General features: G+C 37.3%; 1 protein-coding gene across 1 annotated transcript in view; it reads right to left on the reverse strand.

Moving 5' to 3' along the window:
* The window catches only part of PIEZO2 (piezo type mechanosensitive ion channel component 2), a 202,460-nt gene that overhangs the window by 93,445 nt on the left and 82,989 nt on the right, over nt 1-26,026 (reverse strand). The window contains exons 3-4 of the mRNA XM_039339226.1: nt 24,464-24,589; nt 12,077-12,119 (exon numbers count right to left, since the gene is read on the reverse strand). Coding sequence (XP_039195160.1) covers nt 12,077-12,119; nt 24,464-24,589 — 169 coding nt within the window. The remainder of the gene's footprint in view (nt 1-12,076; nt 12,120-24,463; nt 24,590-26,026) is intronic.

Raw genomic sequence — 26,026 nt, forward strand, 5'->3', positions numbered from 1 at the left:
CCTAGGACGGACCTAACTGATCTCCAGAGGGGAGGGCGTGGCTTCTTCATCATCATGCTGAGAAGAGGCGTTCAGGTAAGCCAACGCTCCTTCTCCAGCATGATGACTGAAGAATGCACCAATGGGACCTACCAAAGCTCCTGCTGTCCCTACGGGAGGGAGTTAGTTGGGGCCTGTGATCCTGATGCTGGCACTACCTGTTGGAGGATTCGTCTACCGAAGGAGGCCTTAGCCGAGGCAAACTTGTCCAAATGGTAATGCCTAATGAAAGGGGAAGGCGAAGACCATGTCGCCGCCTTGCAAATGTCCTCTATGGATGCTTGAGTTGCCCACGCTGCAGAAGTGGCAGCACTGCAGGTGGAGTGCGCCGTCACACTACTAGGAAAGGGCAGGGCAAGTGAAACGTACGCATCTGCTATGCACACTCTGATCCACCTGCCTATGGTTGAGGCGGATACCTTTTGCCCCATGGATGAAGGCTGAAAGGATGCAAACAGGGCTTCAGACTTACGGAAGGCCGCGATGTGTTTGATGTAACAGCGCAAGGCTCTACGTACGTCCAATGTGTGCCATTGCCGTTCCAAGTCATGTGACGGGCGGGAACAGAAGTCTGGAAGAATAACCTCCTGTGATCTATGAAACACTGTGTTGATCTTAGGGATAAAGGAGGAATCTAACCTAAGAACCACCCTGTCCTCGTGAAACGTGACAGGTCCTTCCTGATAGATAAAGCGGCCAGTTCCGAAATACGCCTGGAGGAAGTAATGGCTATCAGGAAGGAGACCTTGAGTGACAGGTACCGCAAGGAACAGGTTCTAATGGGTTCAAAGGGTGAGGAAGTTAGTGCCTGCAGAACCCGGGGTAGCTCCCAGGAGGGATACCTGTGAACCACGGGCGGTCTGCTATTGGTAACTCCTTTAAGAAAGGAGCAGACCATAGGGTGCTGAGATAAGGACTCTGATGAATCCCAGGAAAGCACCGTGGAGAGAGCCGCTACCTGTCTACGAATGGTGTTGGGCGACAACCCGTTGTTGACTCCTTCCAACAAGTAGTCTAATAACTTTGGGATGGTTACCTTGGATAGACTCAGGTGATTCTTGTCACACCAGTGACAGAAGTTCCGCCAAGTATGATCATAAATGCGGTTAGTCACTGGTCTCCTGGCAGTCTGGATCATGTCAATCACCCCTGACGAATATAACTCCTGAGTCAGAGTGAGGCGTTCAAGTGCCAGGCGGCCAACTGAAGCCATTGGGGGTCTGGATGTTGTAGATCCCCGTGTTAACCATATGTGATTGTCGGGAATCTGCCACGGATCTGAGGTGGAGAAGCTCACTAAGTCTGCGAACCACGGCCTTCTGGGCCAGTGAGGTGCAATAAAGATTAACTCTGCCTGTTCCTCCAGGATCTTCCTGACAACTGCTGGAAGCAGAGGCAGCGGGGGAAAGGCGTACAAAAGGCCTTGCGGTGACGGGCTGCATAAAGCGTCCGCCCCCTCCACTCCCTGAGAGGGGAAGTGTGAAAAGAATCTGGGCAGTTGGGTGTTCTCCGGAGAGGCGAACAGGTCCATGATCGGATGACCAAACCTGTCTGAGACCTCCTTGAAGATATCCGGGTGTAACCTCCACTCCGAATGGTCCACTATAGACCTGCTGAGGAAGTCCGCCTGTCGATTCGCCTCTCCCGAGATGTGCTTGGCCCTGATGGAAAGCAGATTGCTCTATGCTCAGGAGCACAACGCCCAAGCCTCCATCATGAGGGACCTGGATCGAGTGCCCCCTTGCCGATTCACGTGAGCTTTTGCAGCCATGTTGTCCGCTAGGACTAGCACAAGTTGACCCCTGATCACAGTTTGGAAGTGCTTGAGAGCCAGATGGATCACCCTGAGCTCCAACCAATTTATGTTGTGCCTCATATCTGACTGTGACCACTGTCCCTGAGCCATCTGAGTTTGGAGGTGTGCACCCCAACCGAAGAGACTTGCATCCGTGGTCACAAGGATACGGTGAGGTTCCTTGAAAAGTGTCCCCTTGCGCATGGCTGAAGATGTCCACCAGTCGAGAGAGAGGAGCATCTGGCGTGGGACACGTACCAACTGGTTGGAGGAACTGGTGTGCCGTCTCTGGTATGGGAGCAGGAACCATTGGAGGGTCTGGGCATGTAGTCAGGCCCATGCACTATCGCTATACAAGATATTAACTTTTCCAGGAGTTGGGAAAGGAGAGCTAGTGCCACTACCCTGTTCCTGCGTACCTGAGGGCCAGATCTTGGATGCTCCTGCGTCGTTCCTCTGACAGAAATACGTGACAAGAGTCCGTGTCTATCACCGTGCCCCGGTGTAACAGGCGGGTCAAGGGAGAAGTCTGGTTCTTTTTGAAATTTATCAAGAACCCGTGGTTCTGGAGAGTCCTGATAATAAGGGCCAAATCCGATTGGGTGGTCGTGACGGAATTTGATTGGATCAGTATGTCGTCCAGGTAGCACTGGACGCGCACCGGGACCAGTCTCAAGTGTGCTGCCAATACCACCAGGATTTTGGTGAAGACCCTGGGGACGGAGGAAAGACCGAATGGTAGGGCCCTGTACTGGAAGTGGCAGTTGACAAAACCGCAGAAATTTGCAATGCTCTGGGAGGATGGGAATGTGCAGATATGCCTCTGTGAGATCTATTGAGGTCATGAGATCTCCTCGCCTGACACTGGAATGGAGTGTCTGCATTTTGAACTTCCAATACTGGAGATGGAATTCAGACCCTTGAGGTCGAGGATTGCTCTCCATCCCCCTGAGGATTTGGGGACTACAACTAGGATGGAGTAATACCCCTGTCCCGTCTGGTTCAAGGGTACCTCCTCTATGGCCTTGATGCTTAGTAAATGTCGAATGGTGTTTTCCATGAGCCCTCTTTTTATTGGGTTTCTCATGGGTGGATAAGAGACAAAATGGTCTATGGGTATGGATTTGAACTCCAGGGACAGGCCTTCTCTTATGGTGCGCAGAACCCAGGAGTCTGTGGTAGTGTTTTCCCATTGGCGGACAAAAAGAGTGAGTCTGCCACCAATGGGAGGAGTCCCCCCTAAGTCACTTGGTGCAACGGAAGGGACGACCCCCTCTGCCACAAAAGGAAGACTTGCTCTGGGTCTGGTACCAGGACCGATCCCTATAACTCGTCTTGTCAAATGGGTGTTCTGTCTTGGGAGCTGAAGGCAGGTATGATTGCCCCTTTCTGCCGTAGCACCAGTCTGAAAGGATTGATGGTGGCCATAGGGGAGAAAGTGTCTGTTAGCTCTCCTTGTCAAATGAGAGATGACTTTCTGCTTCTGTTTGTTTTCTGTGAGGTACGGAGTTAATGCCTCCCCAAATAATCTGCCTCCCTTGAAAGGGGCAGTGGCTGCCTGCCACTTGTGTTTGCTTTTGGCCCTCCAATTTTTAAGCCAGAGCAACTGCCAAGTGACTACACTGGAAGCCATTGCTCAGGCCGAGTATTTGGTGGAGTATAAGGAGATATCCACCATATACTCAGAGGTCGCTATAAGTTTGGTCAGATCCTGGTGTATTCTGACCTCCTCCAGGGGAATTCTGTCTTATAGCTGTCTAAGCCAGGTAAGAGAAATTCTGGTGAAGAATGAGGTGGAGGTTGCTGCCTTCGCTGCCCATGCAGATGCCTGGTGCACTTTGCGTAATGCTAGTTCTGATGAGGTAGTGGGCGCTGATGAGGACCTTGGTATTAGAGACATTTGATGATGACCCAATGAGGCCATGGCTTGAAGGACCGCCTGCGATATCAATGATTGCAGTTGGTCGGTAAAGGATGGCTCTTGCGGAGGTCGAAGCCCCGCAGCAGTTGGTGTGAATGTCGCTGTGGGTGCCATGGAGGGGCCTGGCAGTTCGAGGTCCTCCCCAAAGAGGGGTGGCCCTCCGTGATCAAAGGTCTGAATCGAGACCTGCTGATGCTCACGCTCCAGTGACCACGTCCTCGATGAAGCAAATAGTTGTGCTCCTGCCTCAGGAGCTGCAGGTGGGGGGAGCGGAGACGTATGCCTTTGCCCAGCTGACAAACATTGAGCCCGGGAGAATTGCTTCTCCAGGGCTCTGTGCATGCAATCGGCCTGCTTGTCGCTTGCCTTACTTGCCTTCCTGCCGTATTTGGATTTTGCTTTGGCCTTTCCCTTAGGCACCTCCGGAACGGATCAGTTTGGCTGGATTGGTTGTCTGTATCCAAAGGCTGTGGCTCAGTGAGGTCTGCCATGGCAATCGAGAAGTGTCCCAGATGAGGCTCTGGAACTGGCTCACTCTGCAAGAGATGTCAGGTGCCCCCCATGGAGAGACTGACTGCACGTGAATTAGCATGATCTGGCCCACTGGCTAAGCTGAACTCACAATGGGCGCTTCAAGGTGCTTGTCACCAAGGCTAAGGACAATCCGTATGCCAGTCCTGTGGCTGAAGTGGTGACGAAATCACACGCATCTCACAATAGTGGCAATGGTCAGGTCCTGGCAAGCAACCATTAGATGCAGAGTTGTAGAGGCTAAGGTGAAAGAGTGTTAGGCAAGCAGGGCCTAATAGATCTTTTTGCCAGCAAGTTGGTAAGGATCCACAAATCTTGTTGTAATTGTAAAATCTTATTTCAATTAGAGCAGTCTAGCCAGACAATCCTAGGCTTATGACCAGAATTGAGTCCCAAAAATATTTAAATTAGTGTGACCAGAGCACACAAAATGGCGCCCACAACAGTGAGGCAATTCTAGAACCTTCCTTGAGGATACTAATGCCGCGGAAAATGGCAGTTGCACCCAACCCTGGGGGGTGGGGGATGTTTTGGTGATCGAGGCCTAGTTTCGGTGTATGAGGAAATTCTCCAGTGGAAACTTATGTCTTAAGGTCCCTTAAGATCAAAGAGGAGAGGCTGGTTGGTTCGCGCCTAATGGCTGCTAGGCACGACGGAGCTCACAGCGCTTTAGAAGGACCTCTGTCTGTAAACAAAAAACAGCTGGAGAGAGGAAAATTGATGGTAGTCCTCTTCTCCCCCGCAGCGCTCGTAATTCGCTGAATTCAGCCCTTCAGCTGGGCCGAAGGAGACTTCGGCAAAAGGCTGAAGACCGAACAGCCTCAAAATGGCTGCCACAAGTGGCGGAGGATCGACGGAGGCCAGCAAGCAGCAGAAGGCCGAGCGGCCTCAAAATGGCAGCCGCGTGAGTTGGAACGCTGACGGAGGCAGTCTCCGTGTGTCCCGGCGATGGATCCCCCTGAAGGGATTGGGAAGGAGACTCAGCTGACTGTTGAGCTACAGAGAGAAAGGGAAGCCACCACCCCCAGTGACCTGAAAGTGGCTGGGAAGGAGACCCAGCTGGCTGCTGAGCTATCAGGAGAGGAAAAGAAAACCACCCCCCAGAAATAGGGGAGAAAAATACTTCCCCCCCTTGTTTAAAGGAAGTAGGGGACAGAATCCTCTGTAAGGGAAAAAATCAGAGGCTGGGAGCCTCTCATTCTCCAAAATGAAGAATCCACTAATGGGTGTAACAGTTTCTATTAGTCTAACCTGCCTGAAGAATGATCCTGACAGTCAAGTTATCATGTCCTCATGGGCGAAAGACTAAGATGAAACTGGGAGGTTCCAGTCAAGGAGGGGTGTGGCAACTTGACAACTTAGTCTGATTGGGCAGGAGGACTGAAATAACCCATTGGTGGATTCTTCAGTCATCATGCTGGAGAATGCATTTTTCTAAATGTATACTAAGTGCATTTTTAAGCTATTTTGAGCCAAACACTGCAGCAAACAATGTACAGCAAATAAATTCTGATTGGTATGTTCATCAGAGAGGTGCAAAAAAAGTCAGTTTTTTATCAGAATTCAGAAGACTTATTAAATTCATTAGATTATTTTGCTGTCCCCAAATATCAGATAGAAACCTCAACACTCTAGAAAAATTAAACCCAAACATGTATATGCTGTTAGCAATTTTTTCTAGGGAAGCAAATATAGGAATTTGTTAGCGTACAATTAATGTAAAGCGAATGAAGTTCAGAGATAATCCACTGAGGTTATATTTTTGAGGCATAAACGCAATATGAATTATTTCAAGAACATTACAACACACGTCTAATAATAATGCTTCCCCAAGTATTTATATACCTTTTTATCCAAAGCCTTGGGTATATTGTGTAACAATCTCAGTATACAAATATTTAGTACCACTGTTTATTTTTTATGCTCTGTTGTCTCTTTATTATTTATTAATTAACTAAAGTATTTAGAGGTTTTTTTAAATTCCATCCCAATCTGGAGATTCTGGGTAGTGTGCAAAACAGTAAAAATTTCAAATAATATTAAGAAAAAACAAACAAAACTCTTCCTAAGTAAGATGCTATAAACCATTTACCTAAATTTGAATTATTTACCTCTGGTTTTTAAAGTGCAACCAATGAACATTTTAACCATGTTCAGAGGAGCACAAAAAATTCCCCAATCCCAAATTATAATGATACAAATACAGAATATCTATCTTTGTTTTAATTCTTGTATTAAACTATAAACTCTCAAAACTGTTTCCTTTATTGTAAGAAATTAAATTGTAAATTAAAAATTACCACTGGAGTAAAAACTATAGCTGCTGCCCTTGCCCAACACTGATATGAGAAGACATTATGAATTCAGATACATGATGATGAGGAAAAGAAAAGCAATATGTTCTTGCCTAAGTATTGTTTTACCAAAACCAATTAAGAAACAATCAATTTGTGGACAGTAATATTTCAATGAACTTTAATGAGTGACTCTATTTTTAAAAATCATAATTTTAAACATGAGTTGAAATTGAGATGATAGATTATTCTGACACATATACCGTAGTTGTATAGAACCAGGGCAGAGAGCTTTTTTTGAGTCATTAAAGTTTACAGGCATATTAGGTGTATCAACATTTTGTATTTGCTTCTAATGGTACTAAAGTGTTTCATTCATTCTTTATACAAAACTATACTAATTTTGCAAAACTACAGAAAAAGAAAATATTTGTAAACTGAGCACCATATTCTGCTTTGCTGAAACTGACTTCATTTTTTCCTTGAGAAGTGTTCTATACAGGCTTTGACAAACTTCCTGTTTATATTCCTATAATCCCACTTACTATACACATTTTCCCATGCTGAATTTTTTTCTGGTTGCTTCTGAATACATTCTGTCTCCATAGTTGCTTCACATGTCTTTTTAATTATCCTATGATTGTACAGCATCTTTAATACTAATGTCTCTTGACCCATCTAGACATAAATTTTCCAGCACACTACAAAATCAGTTTTATACAAAGGAAAGTTGAATTCAAATCTGCAGGTATATTGAATAGGCTATGGACTCAACACCCAAAAGTGGAGACTTTCTGAAGTCTTCAAAATAAAAAGAGATTCATTTATTATCCATACTTCATTTAGAATACAATACCATATGCCTCTGGTGATCTCCTTTTGCTTAAGCTAAGCCAGATATTATATTATGCTTCAACCATAAGCAGTTAGATGGATATAATATGCTTTCAAGAAACATAAAAGTCCTGGTGAAATAATTATTTTAAACTATAAAAATTAAATGGTTATATTATGTATAAATGTAATATTAGATGCACAACTAATTGATACCACAGATGTATCAGAAAAATATACAGTCATGGGGTTTAGTACAAAAAAGCATATATATATTATATCTGAATTCTGAAGCATTAATCTATATAGAATGTTTTAGGAACCTTGATCAGTCTAGGCTTGAAAAGGAATATTAGGAATTCATTAAACAGGCCATAAAAGTGATGTTGTTAATCTCAAGAATGTGTCTTTCAGAAAACTGATTAAGGAAGATTGAAGTATTAAAAGGAAGATTAAAGTAACAATATCAATGACAGCAAATAATTTACTTTTAAAGAACGAACTCATACAGGATGATTGATGATAAGGATGATGATGATCTATACAGAGTGGTATTAGGCAGCTAATACAATAAGAGCATCAATTACAATAACAAAATGGAATAAAGAAAACATCAGAAAACAAAATGAAAATGGCCACTGAGAATAAACCAGTCAGCAACTAATTGTTTCAGTTACTGGATTCAATTACTTCTGATTCCCCTGCCTCACAAAGGGCTTTACAAAAGACCAGCAGAGTTGGGGCTAATCTGGTTTGGGAGCAATGCTGTTCCAAAGAGCAGGCATTGCCACAGAAAATAAATGCTTCTTGGGTCTTTTTGGGTGGCACCCTTTAATTGATGAGACCTGCAGAATGTGGTGGGTAGAGACAATCAGAGAAAAGCAGCTTGGTCTCATGCCATGAAGGGATTTATACAGGGCTTTTTTTGTCATAGAACACCCAGAACAGAGTTCCGGCACCTTTTTTTGGATGGAACTTTGTAGAGTAGGCAAGGCAGGTTGTATGACATGTGTGAGTTCTGGCACCTTTTTTTTTTTTTTTTTTTTACAAAAAAAGCACTGGATTTATAGATGACAACCAGTACCTTGAATTGTACCCAGAAACCTATTAGAAACCAATTCAGCAAATAAAGCAAAACGTAACATGGATGTACTGAAGTATGATCATATGAGCATAGCCATAGATTACATCAACTTCTGGATGTTCTTCAAGGGCAGTCCCATGTAGAATGCATTGCAGCTATACACTTGGGAGGTTACCAAAGTGATTATGCACAGCTTTCCCTGATCAAAGAAAGGGCATTATTGGTACACAATGTGAAGTTGTGCAAAAAAAAAATCCTCTGGCCATGGCTAAATCCTGCTCCTCAAAGGGTGGGGAGTAGAATAAATTAACATATTTTTTTGCCTAAGGAAAAAAAAACAGAATTTTGAATGTATATTTCAGTTCTCTAAATTAATCTGAAGCCATATTTATGTTCTCAATGAACAGACTGATACAGATATTCATTGCATCCAAATAACCAGAGACTCTAATGTTAAGATTAATATTAAGATGATTTGTGGATGATTAATTTGAGAACAGCTATTGAAATGCTTTTGTAAAATTCTATATCCTCTCAATAATTTATAATAAAGCCTGAAAGAAATTTGAATAATTCTGGTAACTGTAAAACACTACAAACAAATCTATATGCAGGTTATGATAATAGCAATGATAATGAACAGCATTCCAGAATCAGTAAATACAAATTAAATTACAGCAAAAATATTAATTTTATAAATACTAAAAAATGCATATTTAAGTGATTTTTGCAAGTAATAATTAACATATGCAGATTGGTGGAATGAAGATTAAAAGAGAAACATAAATTATAGAAATGTTAAGATGGGAGAAATTATAATTGACATTGTTGGGGAGAATGTCTGTAATAAAAATGAACATTTGGTCATAAATGATGCTTTTGTTTCAAACAATTATGACAATTGATATAACATTTAAATATGGCAGAAAAAGTTATCTAGGTTTGTGTCAGGAATTGCACATCAGGTGTCCAAATGAAGTCAGAAATGCTGACATGAACTTATAGTTTTATATAAATAAATATATTCTATATCTATATTTACAGCAGACAAGATAGTCAGGCAAACAGAAGTATCATGAGGTAAATCACAGAGCCACACAGGTCACAGAGAAGAAAAAGGCAGGAAAAAAGGATATTTCCCCCTTTCACCCACAGTAACCAATCACAGCAGAGACTGCCTCATGCAGGAGCCAGCACTCTCCATCCAATCAACTATAACTGTGTGTTCTGGCTCACTGTACAACTCTACTGTTCTAGCTACTAAATTTAAATAACGATTCGTATGGCAAGAGAAGAAAACAGGGTTAAATATAAAAATATTTCAAGATATAAAGAAATGAAAAGGACTGAGTCTACCTGATTAGAAATTCTATTTTGCAGCTTATTGCTTAGTCGGGATAAGTGGATTTGACTCAAAGGCAAGAGAATTTTAGAGCATGATCTAGGGTTCGGATGGACTATGGTATGATAATATAATTTTAAGAATCATTATATTAGAAGTGCCATATTGAAAAAATGGAACCAAAATGTGCCTAAAAATTCCTCTGGGTGTCTCAGCCCCAAAAAAACATGTTATCAAACTACTTCCAGATATCCAAACACATATACTAGAAACAATTAATCCTTGGTGCCTTTGCTACAAAGGTTTCCTTTCTTAAAAAAAGAAAAGAAATGCATATTAAGTATACATATTAAATGTGTAAGTGTACAGGGAATAATTTTATTTTTAGGAGCAGGAACATGAGTAAATCAATGGAGGATAGCAATAACAAATATAGCAAGAAGTAAAAGGCCAACAAACACTGAGAGTAAATATAAAGGCTTATAAAAAAATTCCGTTTCCCTTTCATTATTTCTTTTAAATAAATTTGTGAAACGTTTACAAAAAGGCCTAAATTATTGAAATCTGGATCTGAATGAATTCTCATTTGCAAGCTCTTCTTAAGCAGGGGACTATCATTCAGTCTCCTGAAATGGAAAATAATTCCTACAGTAGTTTTTGCCCAGTCTTCTGTCTTTTCAAAATATATTGTTATCATATACACAATTCTTTTTGGACACATATCCCATTGTTGTATGTGAAAAAATTCCACATATAGGCAATGCATATTTGAGATTACCTACTTCTTTTTAAGAATTTGTTTTAATCTATTTGATTTTTGCTTACAAACTGAAGAAAAAACATATTTAGCATTCTGTTCTGCTGTGCCATTTACTTGACCATAACAGTCTTACCCTTGTTTTTTTGAATTTGGACTGACTCTTAAAAGTTGAATCCTAGCAACGTTCTCTAGTTTTACAATATTTACATAATTGTTTTCATGGTAATTGAGAAATAGTTGAGTCATCTAAATGAAGCAAATAAATGTGTAAATATCACTATTTAAATGATAGCATCATATGATCAGGACATTTAGTAACAGATGAAAGTAGCTGAAGGAAATCAAAATAGTCTTGAGCTGAAAATGAAAAAAAGATAAATTGAAGCTGAAATGTTACATACTTAATTGCAAATAAGATTCAGTAATGAAATGGGATTTGCTTCTAATATAGTTGTATAAAATAGTGCTTCATTTTATTTTGTAAAAAATATTCTGAGAATATATATAATATAAAAGTCCAGCCGGCCCATTTCTTCTGTGGCTGAAGGAAATGCCTGTGTAGCTGAGAATGGATTGAATCCATAGCTTGGTTCTTGGCTGCAGAGCCATTTCTTTTGGCTGCAGAAGAAGTGGGCTGGCGAGGCAAGGCAGGTGTTGATTCGTGGGAGGCCTAGCTACAATGGTAAATAAGTGCGGTGCGCATAGGGCAGCTCCACCCACCCCGTCCCTAGCTTGATTTTTAGGCATGTGCCTCGCCTGAAAACTAGGGCTTATATTAGGTCTATCCACAAAAATCAAGCTAGGGCTTATTTTGGGGGCAGGTCTTACTTTCAGGGAAACACGGTATTCATAGATCTTTTGGAGGAATTTTCAAATATATACCTGGCTTACAAAATTGCATCCTTTATATTACATACTAGTAATTCTAAATTTGGCTCTACCAAATTCAACCACCCAAACATATTTTGAGAAGACTATACATATTTTTAAAGATTTGAGCCTAAAGTTTTAGATTAAATTTAAGATATAGCTCTCCTAATATTTTTTCCTATGTATTTCAAATAAAACTTTGGATAAAACTCTCATTCTCAAAACTTCCAGCATGATTTTTAAAATCATTCAGCAGTGAGCAACTGCAGATGGCAAGTGTTAAAAAGAGGTGGTACTTTAATCATGCAATGAGATACACTATCTTGACTATTTTAAGCCCCCATGGGTTCCCCTGTTGAAGAACATATTCTTCAGAAGTTATGTAGAACCATTTAGAAGTAACATCGATTCTCCATTGTTTTCCTTATTTATTTTCTTTTCTTCTTGTTTTAAAATGTGAAGTAATGTCATTTTTAAATTTTAAATATATTACATGTACAAGCCAATATTATTTAAGTAGCAAAATACATAGTACGGCAATAAAAATCAGCCTGAATAGCAAAATTCAATTTCTTCCTTCATAAGACATAAACATCTGGTGCTCACCTTTCAAATCCAATCTGTCTTAGTGCTTTTTCCCATGTCAAACCTGCAGAAAGGAAGACATATTAAGTTTCTTTTAGATAGTTTTCATTTTTCAATGAAGTCAAGAGAAAAACTGACAGCACAAGGACATAGTTTTCAATGGTTTTCATATGTTTATTTAAAAGAAAGATTTAATATGGGTAAAAAATAATTGGAATTTAAAAACACAAAATTGAAGTTGACATTTAATTATGTACAGTGAACCACAGTAATAGCAAAAATGTATAGATTTCTGTTAAGATTTGAAACAACAAGATAAAGATGACATGACAAAATGAGCTATTAATTTTAAATGTAACATACAGACAGACACATGTGAGAGTGTGGGTAACTGGTATGAAATTCACATTGTGCCATAACTAAAGAGAAAACCTTTATAAAATTATCTGTTGGTGGTATATGAGACCAAACAAACCATCAAAAGTGTAGAAAATTATTTCAAAACAATTTTAAAAATGTTAAAATATGATAGGACATTTTATCAGGCCTGGTAGACAAGACAAAAGCCAAGAAATTTTGGATACAAATTCATATGATAATGTAAAAGATTTTAAGAAAATTTTGTGAAAAAATTAGAACTTTTTTTACTGGAATTTATGGACAATGAATTAGAAAAGACTCATGGCAAACTGATTATGTACATGGTAACTTCAGCAAGATTATTATATGCTCAACGATGGCAGAACAATGAAATTCCCACAATGAAAGAATAGACTGCAAAAATGTCAGAATTTCATGAGATGACAAAGCTGACTTGTTTTATCAGAGGAAAAAAAAGAACAAAAACTTTTCTGAAAGACTGGAAACTTTATATGGACTTTTTGTTGAAAGAAAAAAGAAGAAAAAATAAAATAAAATAAACGATACAATGATTTACAGGTTCAACGATTAAAAAAGATGTGGATTAAGTGAGATACTGAAAGAATTTGCATAATAAGAGGGAGAGATTGCAATTTTTTGAAAGAAAACTTGGAATACTTCATAATTTTTCTTTCTTTTCTTGCACCTTTTTCTTTCTACCATCTTTCTTTTTTTCTTTTTCTTTCGGTTTGTCTTTTACTTTAAGAACAATAAATATAAATAAAAAATATTGTTTTCATTTTTCTATACAGCTACTTAAATTGACACATTATTTTCGCAGCATAGAAATCCTGATTTTTCTTATATTGCTTAGCAATAAGCCAGCCAGGAGAACCAGTTGCTATGATGGAATGATGCAATGGTGAATTCATACCAATATTCAATCAATTTAACCAGTATCAACACTTGCAGTGAGTCACAACAGTGATTTGCTATGGAGCACAGGAAGGATAGCCATGTAAAAACACCAACAGCATCGGGACAATATAAATAGGTTCTTTCAGCAACTGCTAGAAATATATTTTCAAGATGCCAGTTTTTAACTCTAGAAAAAAAATCTGGATGTTACACCATTTAAATTAATCTTCTTTGCCAACCTTGAGCTAACCTAAGTAGAAATCAGAATACTTTTAAAACATTTATATTTGTTGTTTTCAGTTGTCATAATAGTGAGCCATCCAAATCCAGATATCCTCTTTTGTTCCAGATTACTTTTTTAATATATCTATCCATGTTCATGTCTAGTTTCAAAATCTATATATTACTAAAATTCATTCCTGTAATTTTTAACTGGGCAAAACAGTGCATTATAGGGCAACAATTTCTGAACCAAGCTATCTCAAATGGGCTAACTCACAGAGTATGTCCAAAATCTGGGACCCATGCTTTCTATGGAAATGAAAGTGGCAAATTTTATAAATCATTTTATGATATAAAAATTATCATAAACAATTTATGACATAATACAAAATGTCATAAAACATTTCCTGTGCTGAGGTTTGATTGTGCTATACAATTCAACATGGGCTATTTAAGGCAGATATATCTCTGAATGTATCCCAACTTTTCCAATGAAGGCAGTAATTCAAAGTATTGTCATTGTTGAAAGACACTGAGGAATCTGGTAAAGAAATATCTCTGATAAGAATGACCCAACAGTTCATGAGTTGTCTAGCTGCACTAAAAGCCTAGGAATTTCTAGTATAGATCCAGAAGATGTTTGACTTTCTTGTTTAGTACTAAAACAAACTATATGTTTAAATTTAATTTTTCCTTTATATTGGCAATGTTCTCCAGAAAGAAAAAGAAAAATAATTTGGCTATAAAAATGGAAAGATATTTCAGTGTCCAAAATAGCAATCCTATTTTTTCTGTGTGTGAAGTATCTGTTCATCCCACTTTCCCCATTTTAGTATCTTTTTGTTTACTTACTTATTTGGTTATTATAAGTAAAGGATATTTTTTCAAAAATATAGGAAAACTTTGACCAGGTTCATCCATAAATAATGCATAATCAGCTGCATTCATAGGTTATATTAAGCCAAAATCAAATACGCTAATGATTGGCTGTGATGTCTGATTCCAAACTTTGAATTCAGATGTGAAAGTTGAAAAGGTCTAGGTAACTTAAATCTTTGCAGTTTTAATACATTAAAACATCATCTGAAGATGTCCTGTTTTTAAGACATTCTGCTTAAAACATTCTGTTTTAGAATGTGCTTTAAGTTGGCCTGTGTTTTTGCCATATATATACGTGTGTGTGTGTGTGTGTGTGTGTGTGTGTGTGTGTGTGTGTGTTTTCTGAGGTTTTTGCGGATGTTTGTATGTAGGTCTTTGGTTATTCGGGTTTTCTCCCACGTAAAATTGGAAGTGTCTTGGCGACGTTTCGACGAAGTCCCATTCGTCATCTTCAGGCTGGTGTTTTCAGCTTCGTGCTTTGAGCAGCAATGTGTGGTCTTAGCTGTTTCTTCCTTTCAACTGCCAGTGGGGGTATGAACTGATTGGGTGGGAGCTTGGCTGTGTTCTGATTGGGTGGAGGTGTGTTCTGATTGGTTAGGGGCTTGGCTGTGCTTTGATTGGCTGGGGGGTTGGCTGTGCTCTGATTGGCTGGGGGAGTGTTCTGTTTGGGTGGGGGCTTTGTTGTGCTCAGGTTAGTCTGAGTTGCAGGGGAGTTTAAGATGGTGGGCTGCCTTGCTATTTTTTGGCTTCGCGTTCGTGGTCTTGCCTCATCTTCATGGTGGGTGTCAGTTTGCTTCATGTATGGATTGGAGGGGTTTAAAGTGACTAATGATGTAACTTTGGTCTGGCTTCTGGTTTGTGGTCATGCCTCATCATCGGTGTGGCTTTGGGTTTGCTTTTTGCGTGGATGTGTGGTGGTGACATCCTGTGTGGTTTTTGTGAGTGTGGGTCTGGTGTCATTTTTTGTGTTAGGGAGTCATTTGTCAATAAGGGCGGGTTTCCAAATGGCTGGTAGGTGGGAGATATCATCTCGTTTGTTCATGCTGTGTGGGCGTTTTTCTATCTCAGTGGCTTCTCTGATTATTCTGTTATTAAAATGTTCAGTTTTGGTGATAGTTTTGGTATTTTTAAAGTCAATTTCATGTCCTGTGGCTTTAAGGTGTTGGACCAGGGAAGATGTTGGTTCCTCTTTTTTGACTGAGTTCTTATGTTCTTCAATGCGTGCACTTATTCTTCTGTTGGTTTGTCCGATGTATGTGTTGGGACAAGCAGTGCATGGGATTTCATATACTCCTTGATTTTCTAACTCAATTTTATCTTTGGGGTTTCTTAGGATGGTGGATATTTTTCTGTTTGTGCAGAATGCTGTTTTGATGTTGTGTTTATGGAGGATCTTGCTGATTCTGTCTGTGGTGCCTTTTATGTATGGGAGGAGGGCTTTGCCGTTTTCTTGTTCTCTGTCTTGGATTTTAGTGGGGGTTTCTTTTTGGATTAGGTTTGTAATCTTATTTCTTTGGAATCCATTGGATGTTAGTACATTGGTGAGAGTGTGTAGTTCGGTTTTTAGGTGTTGTTTGTCAGCTAAGTGTTTTGTTCTGGAGATGAGTGTCTTGGCTACAGAGTTGATCTGTGCTGGGTGGTGGTGTGAGAGAGCGTGCAGATAGCGGTTTGTGTGTATTTTCTTCTGGTAGATGGTGTGTCCTAGGGAGTCTTGGATTTCTTATAGACTAAGACATCCAGGAAGGGAAGTTGGTTATTAGCTTCTGTTTCCATGGTGAACTGTATTTTGGGTTGTAGGCTGTTGAGGTGTATGAGGAAGTTGAGGACTATCTGCACAATAAAGCTATTCTATTGTTTTAACTAATACTAACTGTTGAACAGCTGAGTTTGTTTGTTTGATTTTGAGGGCAGTTATTTCTTTATGTGTATTTTCTTTTATAAGTACCTCTCAAAATGTCCCTCAGTAGATCTTAACTCAAAAAAGATGTCTTCTGGTAAGCTGGCTTCCACATTTAAATTTAAATTATAACTTAATAACAAAAGTAATAATAATTTGAAATATCCATATAACATAAAAATCTCTGAAATATCACAATTAACTCTTTTCTTTCTGGGCTATAATGATGAAAAGCAGTAGAAAATAATTATCGCTGCATTATAATGCCTCATATATGTTTTCTTCTTCAACAACACAGTAAATATCTTCCTAAAAACAAAATGTCTTAAATTCTGCTAGCATTCATGCAATGACTTCTCTTTCTGAGGAAGGATTATAATGATAACTATGTAAACAGTCTGATAACCAATTAAACTGAAGAACTCAGTCTAAAATCTAATTAGTTAAATAAATTTACATTATTTTACTTTTGAACAGCCTTTAATTCTTTGAAACTCAGAGCTGAATCTACAAATTCCTGTCTTTCAATGGTCATTAATAAGATTAAGAATATACATTTTGATTTAGAAGAGAGATTATTACTATTACTAGCTCATATAAACTATATGAGATGAGGCCTCCTAAATCTAGTGAACTGCAGTTTTAAAAAGATAAAACACTTTTCAAAGATGAAATAATCTAGAAACAAATAAAAAGTATATTGCATTTAAAATATGACCAGTGGCTGAACTTCATTTCCCATTGTCAATTGTTTCTGGGGAAAAAAAGGTTATAATAATGTATATATTCAAACTGCAAATAATGAAATATGTTCAGCAGCTACATCAGATTTTCAATCAGTAGTTTGGATGTTGAATAACCAATACCTAATTTTTGCTTTTCAAATTTCAATACTTAATGAATTCAGCAATTTGCTTGCTATATTCTGATTCAATTTAGAAAGGAATTACTGAAGCATTTCATTACAAGTAGTCCTTGCTTAATTACAGGTTACTTAGTGACCATTTGAAGTTACAATGCCCCCCCCCCCAAATGTACTTACAACCTGGTTCTGGACATCCAAGGTCCACACTCCCCAGGTCACATGATTGCATTTTGGAACTAGCAACTGGCTCACATTTATGGCTGTGTGCAATGTCCTGCAGTCACATGACTGCAATTTTCAGTGGTTTTTGCTGGTTCCTATTTCCAGCATAAAACATCCACTGGGTATAATGGATTTGTTTAATGGCCATGGTGTTCATTTAACATCACAGTGTTTGCTTAATGACCATCACAAAAAAGATTGTAAAATTGGGAATGGTCACATGATGACCTGCTTAATGACTGCCACAACGTATGACCATAATTCCAGGCTCAATTACAGTTGTAGGTCAAGGATTATCTGTACATTATGATTTTTTAAATTATATTTTTATTGACTTGTTGAAGCTGGTTATGATGTTAAAGAAAGACCCAGATCTTACCAAAGCAACATGTGTTTATATAAAAATGGCTTGTGCACTCTTCTTTGGCCATATGGGAAGGAAGCATGGTAGCCAAAGGCTCACTAAGGCTAATACATAGTAAATTATGATTTGGCATGGCATATAAATGCAGTCACAGGGTCATGGGCAGTTATGTTGCAGCATTATTGTGCTATGCATAGGCACTCTAAACAGCCTGTTTTTTATATACATCTAATCCTTACTTAACAATCATTTGAAGTTATGATAAACTCAGAAAAAATTCTTATGACCTATCCTCAAAGTTATGATTATTACACAAACACCCATAGTTATGAGGTCACATTCCAGATAGACAACCTGCTTACATTTTCAACCAGTTGCAGCATCCATGGTCACGTGACCACAATTTGCAATTATTTTTTGCCATTTTTCAGAAGAAAACTGCAAAAAAACTCACCCATTGGATAGGCTGGATTCATTTCCCATGTGGTTTGCTTAATGACCATATAATTTGCTTAATTGCCATGGGCTTGCTTAAGATTATCAGAAAAATAGTTGTAGAATCGAGTCAGTTCAGATGGCTAACCTGCTTAACAATCACAACGATTTATAATCAAAATCCCAGGCCTAATTGTGATTATTAAGCGAAGACTATCTATAATATAGAAAGACATAAACTTATACACACACACACACACACACACACACACACACACACATTTTCCTCAGAAACAAGTGTAGTAAAATGGAGAATTAACTGCAGAGTTCTTTTCCTAGCAGTGGCAGCAATACTATAATAGAATTCTATAAGCTAACCGAACTCATATTCCACCATAAATGACTGTTACTATATAATAATTTCTCCTATAGTAGTAAATCTATATACCGTAACCTAGAAAATAAAATAAAACTGCTTATTTGTTACTGTATTATCTAATGACAGCCCCCAGTCCTTCCTGCACCCTATTCTATTTTCCTGACAAGCACTGTGATGAGTGATATCACATTACATTTTTATTAACTTTCATGTGTAAGAAAAATTGGCTAAACCTCTAATCTCTGAAAGATATCTAAGTAAGGAAGTAAATCATATTTACATGTATATAAAACAAAGCCAAAATACCAAATTAGTTCTTCCACCATCTGGTAAATGTCAAAGATATATTTGCAGATATATTATGTGTCATTGTAGATAACAATATAATGACATCACATATCCTTTTCACAACTTCCTTCTGTTCCTGCTATATTGTTATTTTCTTTTACATTTTCTTTTTTTAAAAAATAAACAAACTTGAAACAGGTAACACAAACACACAAAGGTATATACAGTATGAAATATTGTAAATGCATGCTGTAAAAGTTCATGATTAATTAAGCTGGATCCAAATAATACTGTTATAGAATATGCAACTTTATATGTGTCAGGAAATGAAATGTTAAACATCAATTATATTATTTTAAGAGGTAATATCAGATTGACATTTTTGTTATTTTTTAGTACTCAAAACAGAAAATATATCAAGTAAAGAACACAAGGAAAACTTAAAACACAACAATGAAGATTACATTGATCTGATCCAATAATGGAATAAACTGGAGAATAAAACTTAACATCCCCCCCTGCTCCCACCACAAAACACAGTATGTTACATTCAGGAGAAAGGAATCTCCATTCAACAAAGTTGACTATTATTTATCTAATAGAATTGTTTAGGAAATTTTCTTGTAGCTTTAGGATTACTCCTTTGATATATATTTTTTCTTTTCCTTTTTTCACTAAATGAGAATTCAGGACTGTGCCGGACCTCAAAATATGCTGTTCTTATATTTCTCTTCAGTGACAACCAGCACCAATTCAGAAAGCAGGTTTTATCCCTCTCTCCTTGTAACATCTTGTTCCCATTATCTGTCCAGTTACTATATGTGTGGATTGTGTAAACAGACCTATCTATAAACTCAACATGTTCCAAAGATGTGGATGGAGTCTATAATAATATCTGACAGGTTTGAAAGCAACTGTAGTAGGCCTTGAAAAGGAGGTTCTAGATTAGTGCAGTCTTTTTTTTAAAAAAAAATGATACACAAAACATGGCAAGTGCAATTGGAAATCCTTTCACAGTTTTATGTTTGGAACACCTGAGCCTGTGGTATTCATGGGTGAGTTAAGACAAATAAAATGACAGTCAATCTAAGAGTCCTCCTCTTTTGAATGTTTGCCAGTACAAACATTCTTTCAGACTTTCAAAAATATAGTGAAGACTTAGCTCTTTTCCCAGGCCTTTGGGCTGATATGAGCAGAGTTCCTAATCAGATGACTTATGGTATATTTTAGTTCTGGCTTACCATGTCATTGTTTTGGTTGATTTTTAATGATTTGGGGAGGGGCATTTTTCATTTGTTATTAATTATTTTGGTACACCGCCTAGATGATCTTGTGTGAGCTGAGTGGCCATATAAATGCTTTACATAAATAAAAAGCCATCATATATATGTATGTATGTATGTATGTATGTATGTATGTATGTATATGTGTGTGTGTGTGTGTGTGTGTGTGTATACGTATATGTTTTCTGAGGTTTTCGCGGGTGTTTGTATGTAGGTCTTTGGTTATTTGGGTTTTCTCCTGCATCAAGTTGGAAGTGTCTTGGCGATGTTTTGACAAAGTCTCATTCGTTGTATCCAAAGGAAGGCAGTGGCAAAGGAGAAAGGAACCTGAATAAAGAAGGGCGAGAAGCATCGGCCAGCTGAGAGCCTCGGTGTCTGAAAGGCTGCTTACACAAGAAGCACAAAGCCGAAAACACCAGCCTGAAGATGACGAATGGGACTTCGTCAAAATGTCGCCAAGACACTTCCAATTTTACGTGGGAGAAAACCCGAATAACCAAAGACCTACATACAAACACCCGCGAAAACCTCAGAAAATATATGTGTGTGTGTGTGTGTGTGTGTGTGTGTGTGTGTGTGTGTATTCAAAGGGGCAGGGCTTCAATTGCATTCCACAATTACCACCTTTCCTTTTTTTTTAGCCCCCCCCCCAATTTGGCACATATCACCAAGTTGAACCACAAATCAGTTTTTTAAAAAATATTATGTGTCCTAGAGTACTCCTGTAGGAAAAAATTGAAGAAACCCGAGACTGCTCCTATGGTTCTTTGGAACAGCTTATATTATATATGGAAATGGAAATTCTTTTAAAACAGGGATGACATTTTATAATATAAAATATGCCTATAAACCAGGGGTCCCCAACCCCCAGTCCGTGAACCAGTACTGGGCCATGGCATGCCAGCAACTGGTCCGCATAAACAAACAAAGGCCCATCTGCAAGATGCAGGCACCCTCCATTCCGTGGAAAAACCTTTCTCCACGGAACCAGTTCCTGATGTCCAAAAGGTTGGGGGCCTTTGCTATAAACAATTACAGATGGCAGAAAATAATGCAACTCAACCTGCAAGAAAAGTAAAATATTTTCTAGAGAAAGAAGGTAAAACTTTAGCAACATGGACAGAGTAATAGTTAACAGAAAAAAATCCTGCATACTACTATGTTATGGCTCATGAAAAAAATATAGTGAATACTCCCTTTTGAGCTATTATGAAGTTATAGTTGGCATGAAATTAAACAGATTTTTTTATTCGTACCTAAAAAACATTTTAAATGTGTCTGTTTCCTCAGACATAGTTTTAAAAGCTTGCTATAGTGATATCATGATGCAACTTAATGAAACAAAAGGGATTTTCAATCAAGATAATATCTGCTGCCAAAGTTGCTATAACTAAAATTTAAATATAAAAATTAGTATATCTAGAAAGACTGCCACAAGTTTCAAGAAACCATAAAACTTTATGCATTCATAGACGCTCTATTTTCCACTGGAAATCAACTAACAAAATCAAAAATAAGATATCAGTGCCTTACATCAACTAATAAAAATGCCAACATGATAACAAATCTGCTACAATAAAATTTTGGAGTACATACTTATTTATCCAATCTCCCTGGTTTTCTCAACACTGTCACAGATTAGATCTGGAAACAACACTCAGGTCTACCTGGGCCACTTGCATAAAACATTCTCATGCTTAACAAATTTTGAATAATTTAACAATCTCGTTTAACTTAACTCTTTAAATCTTCACATTGATTATTCAGCTTTCAAATTATATGAAAATGTTGTAATTTAACATCAGAAAAAAGTACTCATTACACTTTGACAAGCATATCAATTCAAATTCTGCAACTATATCATCATAACTGAACTACATCCCAGAATAAATCCCAAAGGAATTGTAAACATCTAATGCCCTAAATCAAGAAAGAAAGAAAACCTGTCTTCTGCTGCTTTATGCTTCTGGATTAAGATGTAATTTAAATCATTTTCATCTTCAGCAGCATTACATGAGATCTAGAATCGTAGAGTGAGAAGGGACTGTTTAGGCCAGGGGTGGGGAACCATGGCCCTTTTATGTCTTGTGGACTTCAACTCCCAAAATTTCTAAGCCAGAATGGTCATAAAGTCCACAAGTCATAGAAGGACCATGGTTCCCCAGCCCTGGTTTAGGCTATTCTAAAAGTCCAGTAACATTTCAATAGGAGTTGAAATTAAAACATGCTCAATAAACAACTGCTTGAATGCATTCACTGAAGGAAAGACTATTCATTAATATCATGTTCCTCATGTTAAGACATTTTTCTTAATACATGTCCTTCCTATAAGTTAAATATATTGTTCTGTATCATGTCCTCTGAAATATTGAATATAAAATAAAATCAATTTTCCCTTTGATTTTTGTATTTTTCTTATCCTTCTCATTTAATTGTTGTTATCATCAATTTCTTTGGAATGATTGGTGACAGAATCTACCTATTTATCTACTCAAATTTGCATGCTTTCAAACTGCTAAGTTGGCAGGAGCTGGGACAAGGACGGGAGTTCACCCCGGCACATTTTCCTTGGGTCTCGAACCTGGGCTGCAGGCTTTCCAGCCGACAAGCCCAGCATCTTAACCATGCTTCCCTCTATGTTGCCTTCACTTGCTTGATTTTTGCAGTTTATAAATTGAATATCTTTTATAATAAATTTAATATATTCTTTAATAAGTTTAAAAAGGTTTTATCTTTGTAAAACCAGATCCACATACAGAAGACAGTTCCAGAAGTAAAAAACTGACAAGAATCAGAAACATCTTTTTTTTTTAAAGATATTTATCTTTTTTCCTTTATTTTAAAACATTTTTTCTTCAACAGACAAGTTTTGGGCATTACAGTTTTTCATGAGTTACTGTACGACTCGGGAATGGATAAACTTTGGATGAGCAAAGGTTGCACGTAGGCTGTGAAGTAAGTGAAGCAATTTTACAACTATAGGTGGGGGTTGTGGTTTCCGTGTAACTTGGTTGAAATTTCTTTATTATTCTAATTGCAGTATGTCTATGATTAGGACTTGAAATATAGCATCGTATTTCTGTGTCTTATTTGGTTTGTTGATCGATGACCAGATGGGATCCAAGAGTGATAAAAAGGAACCAATTTTGAAGACTGCATATTGCCCATTAATGCAAAATCAGTATTTTTTTTATATTATTATGACTGGAAGAATCACAATAGGAAGATAATTTTGTGAATGGTAGTATACAAAATGATTTTCACATTGGGAATGGTACTTGTTGATTAACTGGATAACACTATATATTAGGAAATATTATGATCCATCTAATGTTTATTTTGAATTCATGAAATTCCTAAAGCTGGTTCAAAGTTACTTAGCTCCACAACAACAAAAACCATTCATTTCCAAAACATGCTTTATTAACAAAATATCTGAAATTTCTTGTTTCAGCATTCTGCCCTTTCTCCATAATTAATTTTGAGACTTAGTCCTTTTGTAAGCCAGACACTTACTGAAATTGCTCTTCTCTTAATTTTTTTCTCCTCTGACTTTCTGGTTGTCATCTTTGTAAATTCTGGATTAATAAGCAAAGTATTACACAAGCAATAGCATCATCAATACATATTTCACTCTAAACATTAAGAAGAGACCTGTATATACAGAAAAGAATTGTGCAGATTTTCTTTGGTACAAGAAATTGCTACTAAAATTTAGCCCTAATGCCACAACTGAAATTAAATCAAACTCAGGCTATGTATAATTTTAGCTGGGAGTTGTTGCACCAATTTTCCACAATGCAACATTTACAACAGTTTCTACTAAGAAAACTAGATTGGCTAAGTCAGAGGCTGGTATTGGCTGCATTGTCCAAAACATATTAATATCTGTAGGGTATGGTTAAAATAAATCATGATGGCAGCCACAACTGTCCGCCTAAATATCCTGTGACACACGTGCTAAAATACCTCCAGACTTGTAGAATCCCTCAAATAAGTTATATGTAGCAGGATTACATGAAGGAAAACTTGCATTACACATTTTATTAGCATAGGTTTATATTCAAAATTAGGTTAGGGATATCATATAGAAAAACTTTACAAACTAGGGAAAGAGAGTCTTTTTTTAAAAAAAACCATAATTTTAAAATTATGACAAACCAAAATACTATTATTAAACTGGAAAGTAAAACTATCCAGTTTTAAACTGATTCACACATTCATATTCCAGTATGCTTCCCACATAAGCTATGCAGAATACTAGAAGATTAAAAGATTAAAAAGAATTATACTCACAGTTATAATTAGGTTGAATAGTTTTTGCAGCTTCAAGGCTGGCTATTGTGATTTGAAAGATGATGTGCACAAGCAGAAATGTTAAACTCATGAAACACAAGGATTTTAATAACCGCCCTGTATGCCCTGAAAGATATAAAACACAATTTGAAATAATTTAACATGATAAAAGGCCTGATGTAGACAAGATTGCAACATTAACTGTATTATGTGTCAGATTCTCTTGCTTGTAGTTTTGTTTTTAATCTGTATTTATTATTTGTTTTTAATTGTTTTTGTAATATGTTTTATTTCTAGGTGTTATTGTATGCTGCCCAGAATCAATTTGTTTGAGATGGGCAACCATATTAATTTGACAAATAGATTTGACAAATAAATAAATTAACACATACTGGTATAAATTGTATTAAAAAGCACACAATAAAATCATAGATATTACAATGCATGCTAAAATGCATTGTGCCAAACTTCATGATAAAGAAATTGAGAGATAAAAGGAAAAAAGTTCACAACCACATGTCAAATTCCAAATAAAAATATATGAAAAGAATAGAATACAAATTAAAATGACTTAAGAAACGATTAGCTTTTATTTATTGTTCACACTATTCAAAATACATTCAAACAATTTATTATTTATCTACATATTTCACTGGAAATCAACCAAGCATATAAATTAAATATTTAGTAGGACTGGTGATCTCTAGATGACCTTGTTCAATAAATTCACATCTATCTGAATACTATAGGTGACATATGGATACATTTTATATAAATATTATAATGATGAATATATAAATAAATTTAAAACAAAGAAATATTTTGACTATTGCCACAGTGTTATTCATAAATACACTTCCTGAAGAGATTCTAGGAAATCTCTGTAGCAATTTCATATACAGGTAGTTCCTACTTAATAACTACCTCATTTGGTGACCATCTGAACTTACAATGGTGTAAAAGCAGCTTTGCAACCTATCCTCACATTATCGACCATAACAGCATCCCAAAGTCATGTGATTGCCACTTGGGTGCTTCTCAGCCAGCCCACATTTACTACTGTTGCAGCGCTCCCGCTCATGTGATCCCAATTTGCATGCTTCCCAAATGGATTCCGACAACAGATTTACTAGAAGAGACAGAAGTAAAATTGTAAGTCATGGCCACATGATGTCTTACTTAACAACCACAGTGATTGTTTAACAAACAAGAAGTGACATAATATGCCCATTGCAATTACATGATTTTTTTTTTGCTTAGCAATCATGGAGCTTAGTGACATAGTTGCTGATCTCAATTGTGGTTGCAAAGTGAGAACTATCTGTGCAGCTTACAGCTACCCTTCTTGATTTAAAGCAAGAAATAGCAACTAAATGCAAAATATTCAGCTGCATTAAATGAGGAATTCTATCTGAATTATATACTATAGGCAACAACAACCATTGTTAACAACACACAATGAATCAACAAATTTATACTGTTTGGGGATTGGCAACAGTTATTTTTTTTCCTGCAACCAAGCTGCATATTTATAAAGTAATATTTACAAAATCCCTACATATT

The sequence above is a fragment of the Crotalus tigris genome, unplaced genomic scaffold (genome assembly GCF_016545835.1).
Source record: "Crotalus tigris isolate CLP2741 ecotype Arizona unplaced genomic scaffold, ASM1654583v1 scf7180000017731.4096049, whole genome shotgun sequence".
In the NCBI taxonomy this organism is placed as follows: Eukaryota; Metazoa; Chordata; class Lepidosauria; order Squamata; family Viperidae; genus Crotalus; species Crotalus tigris.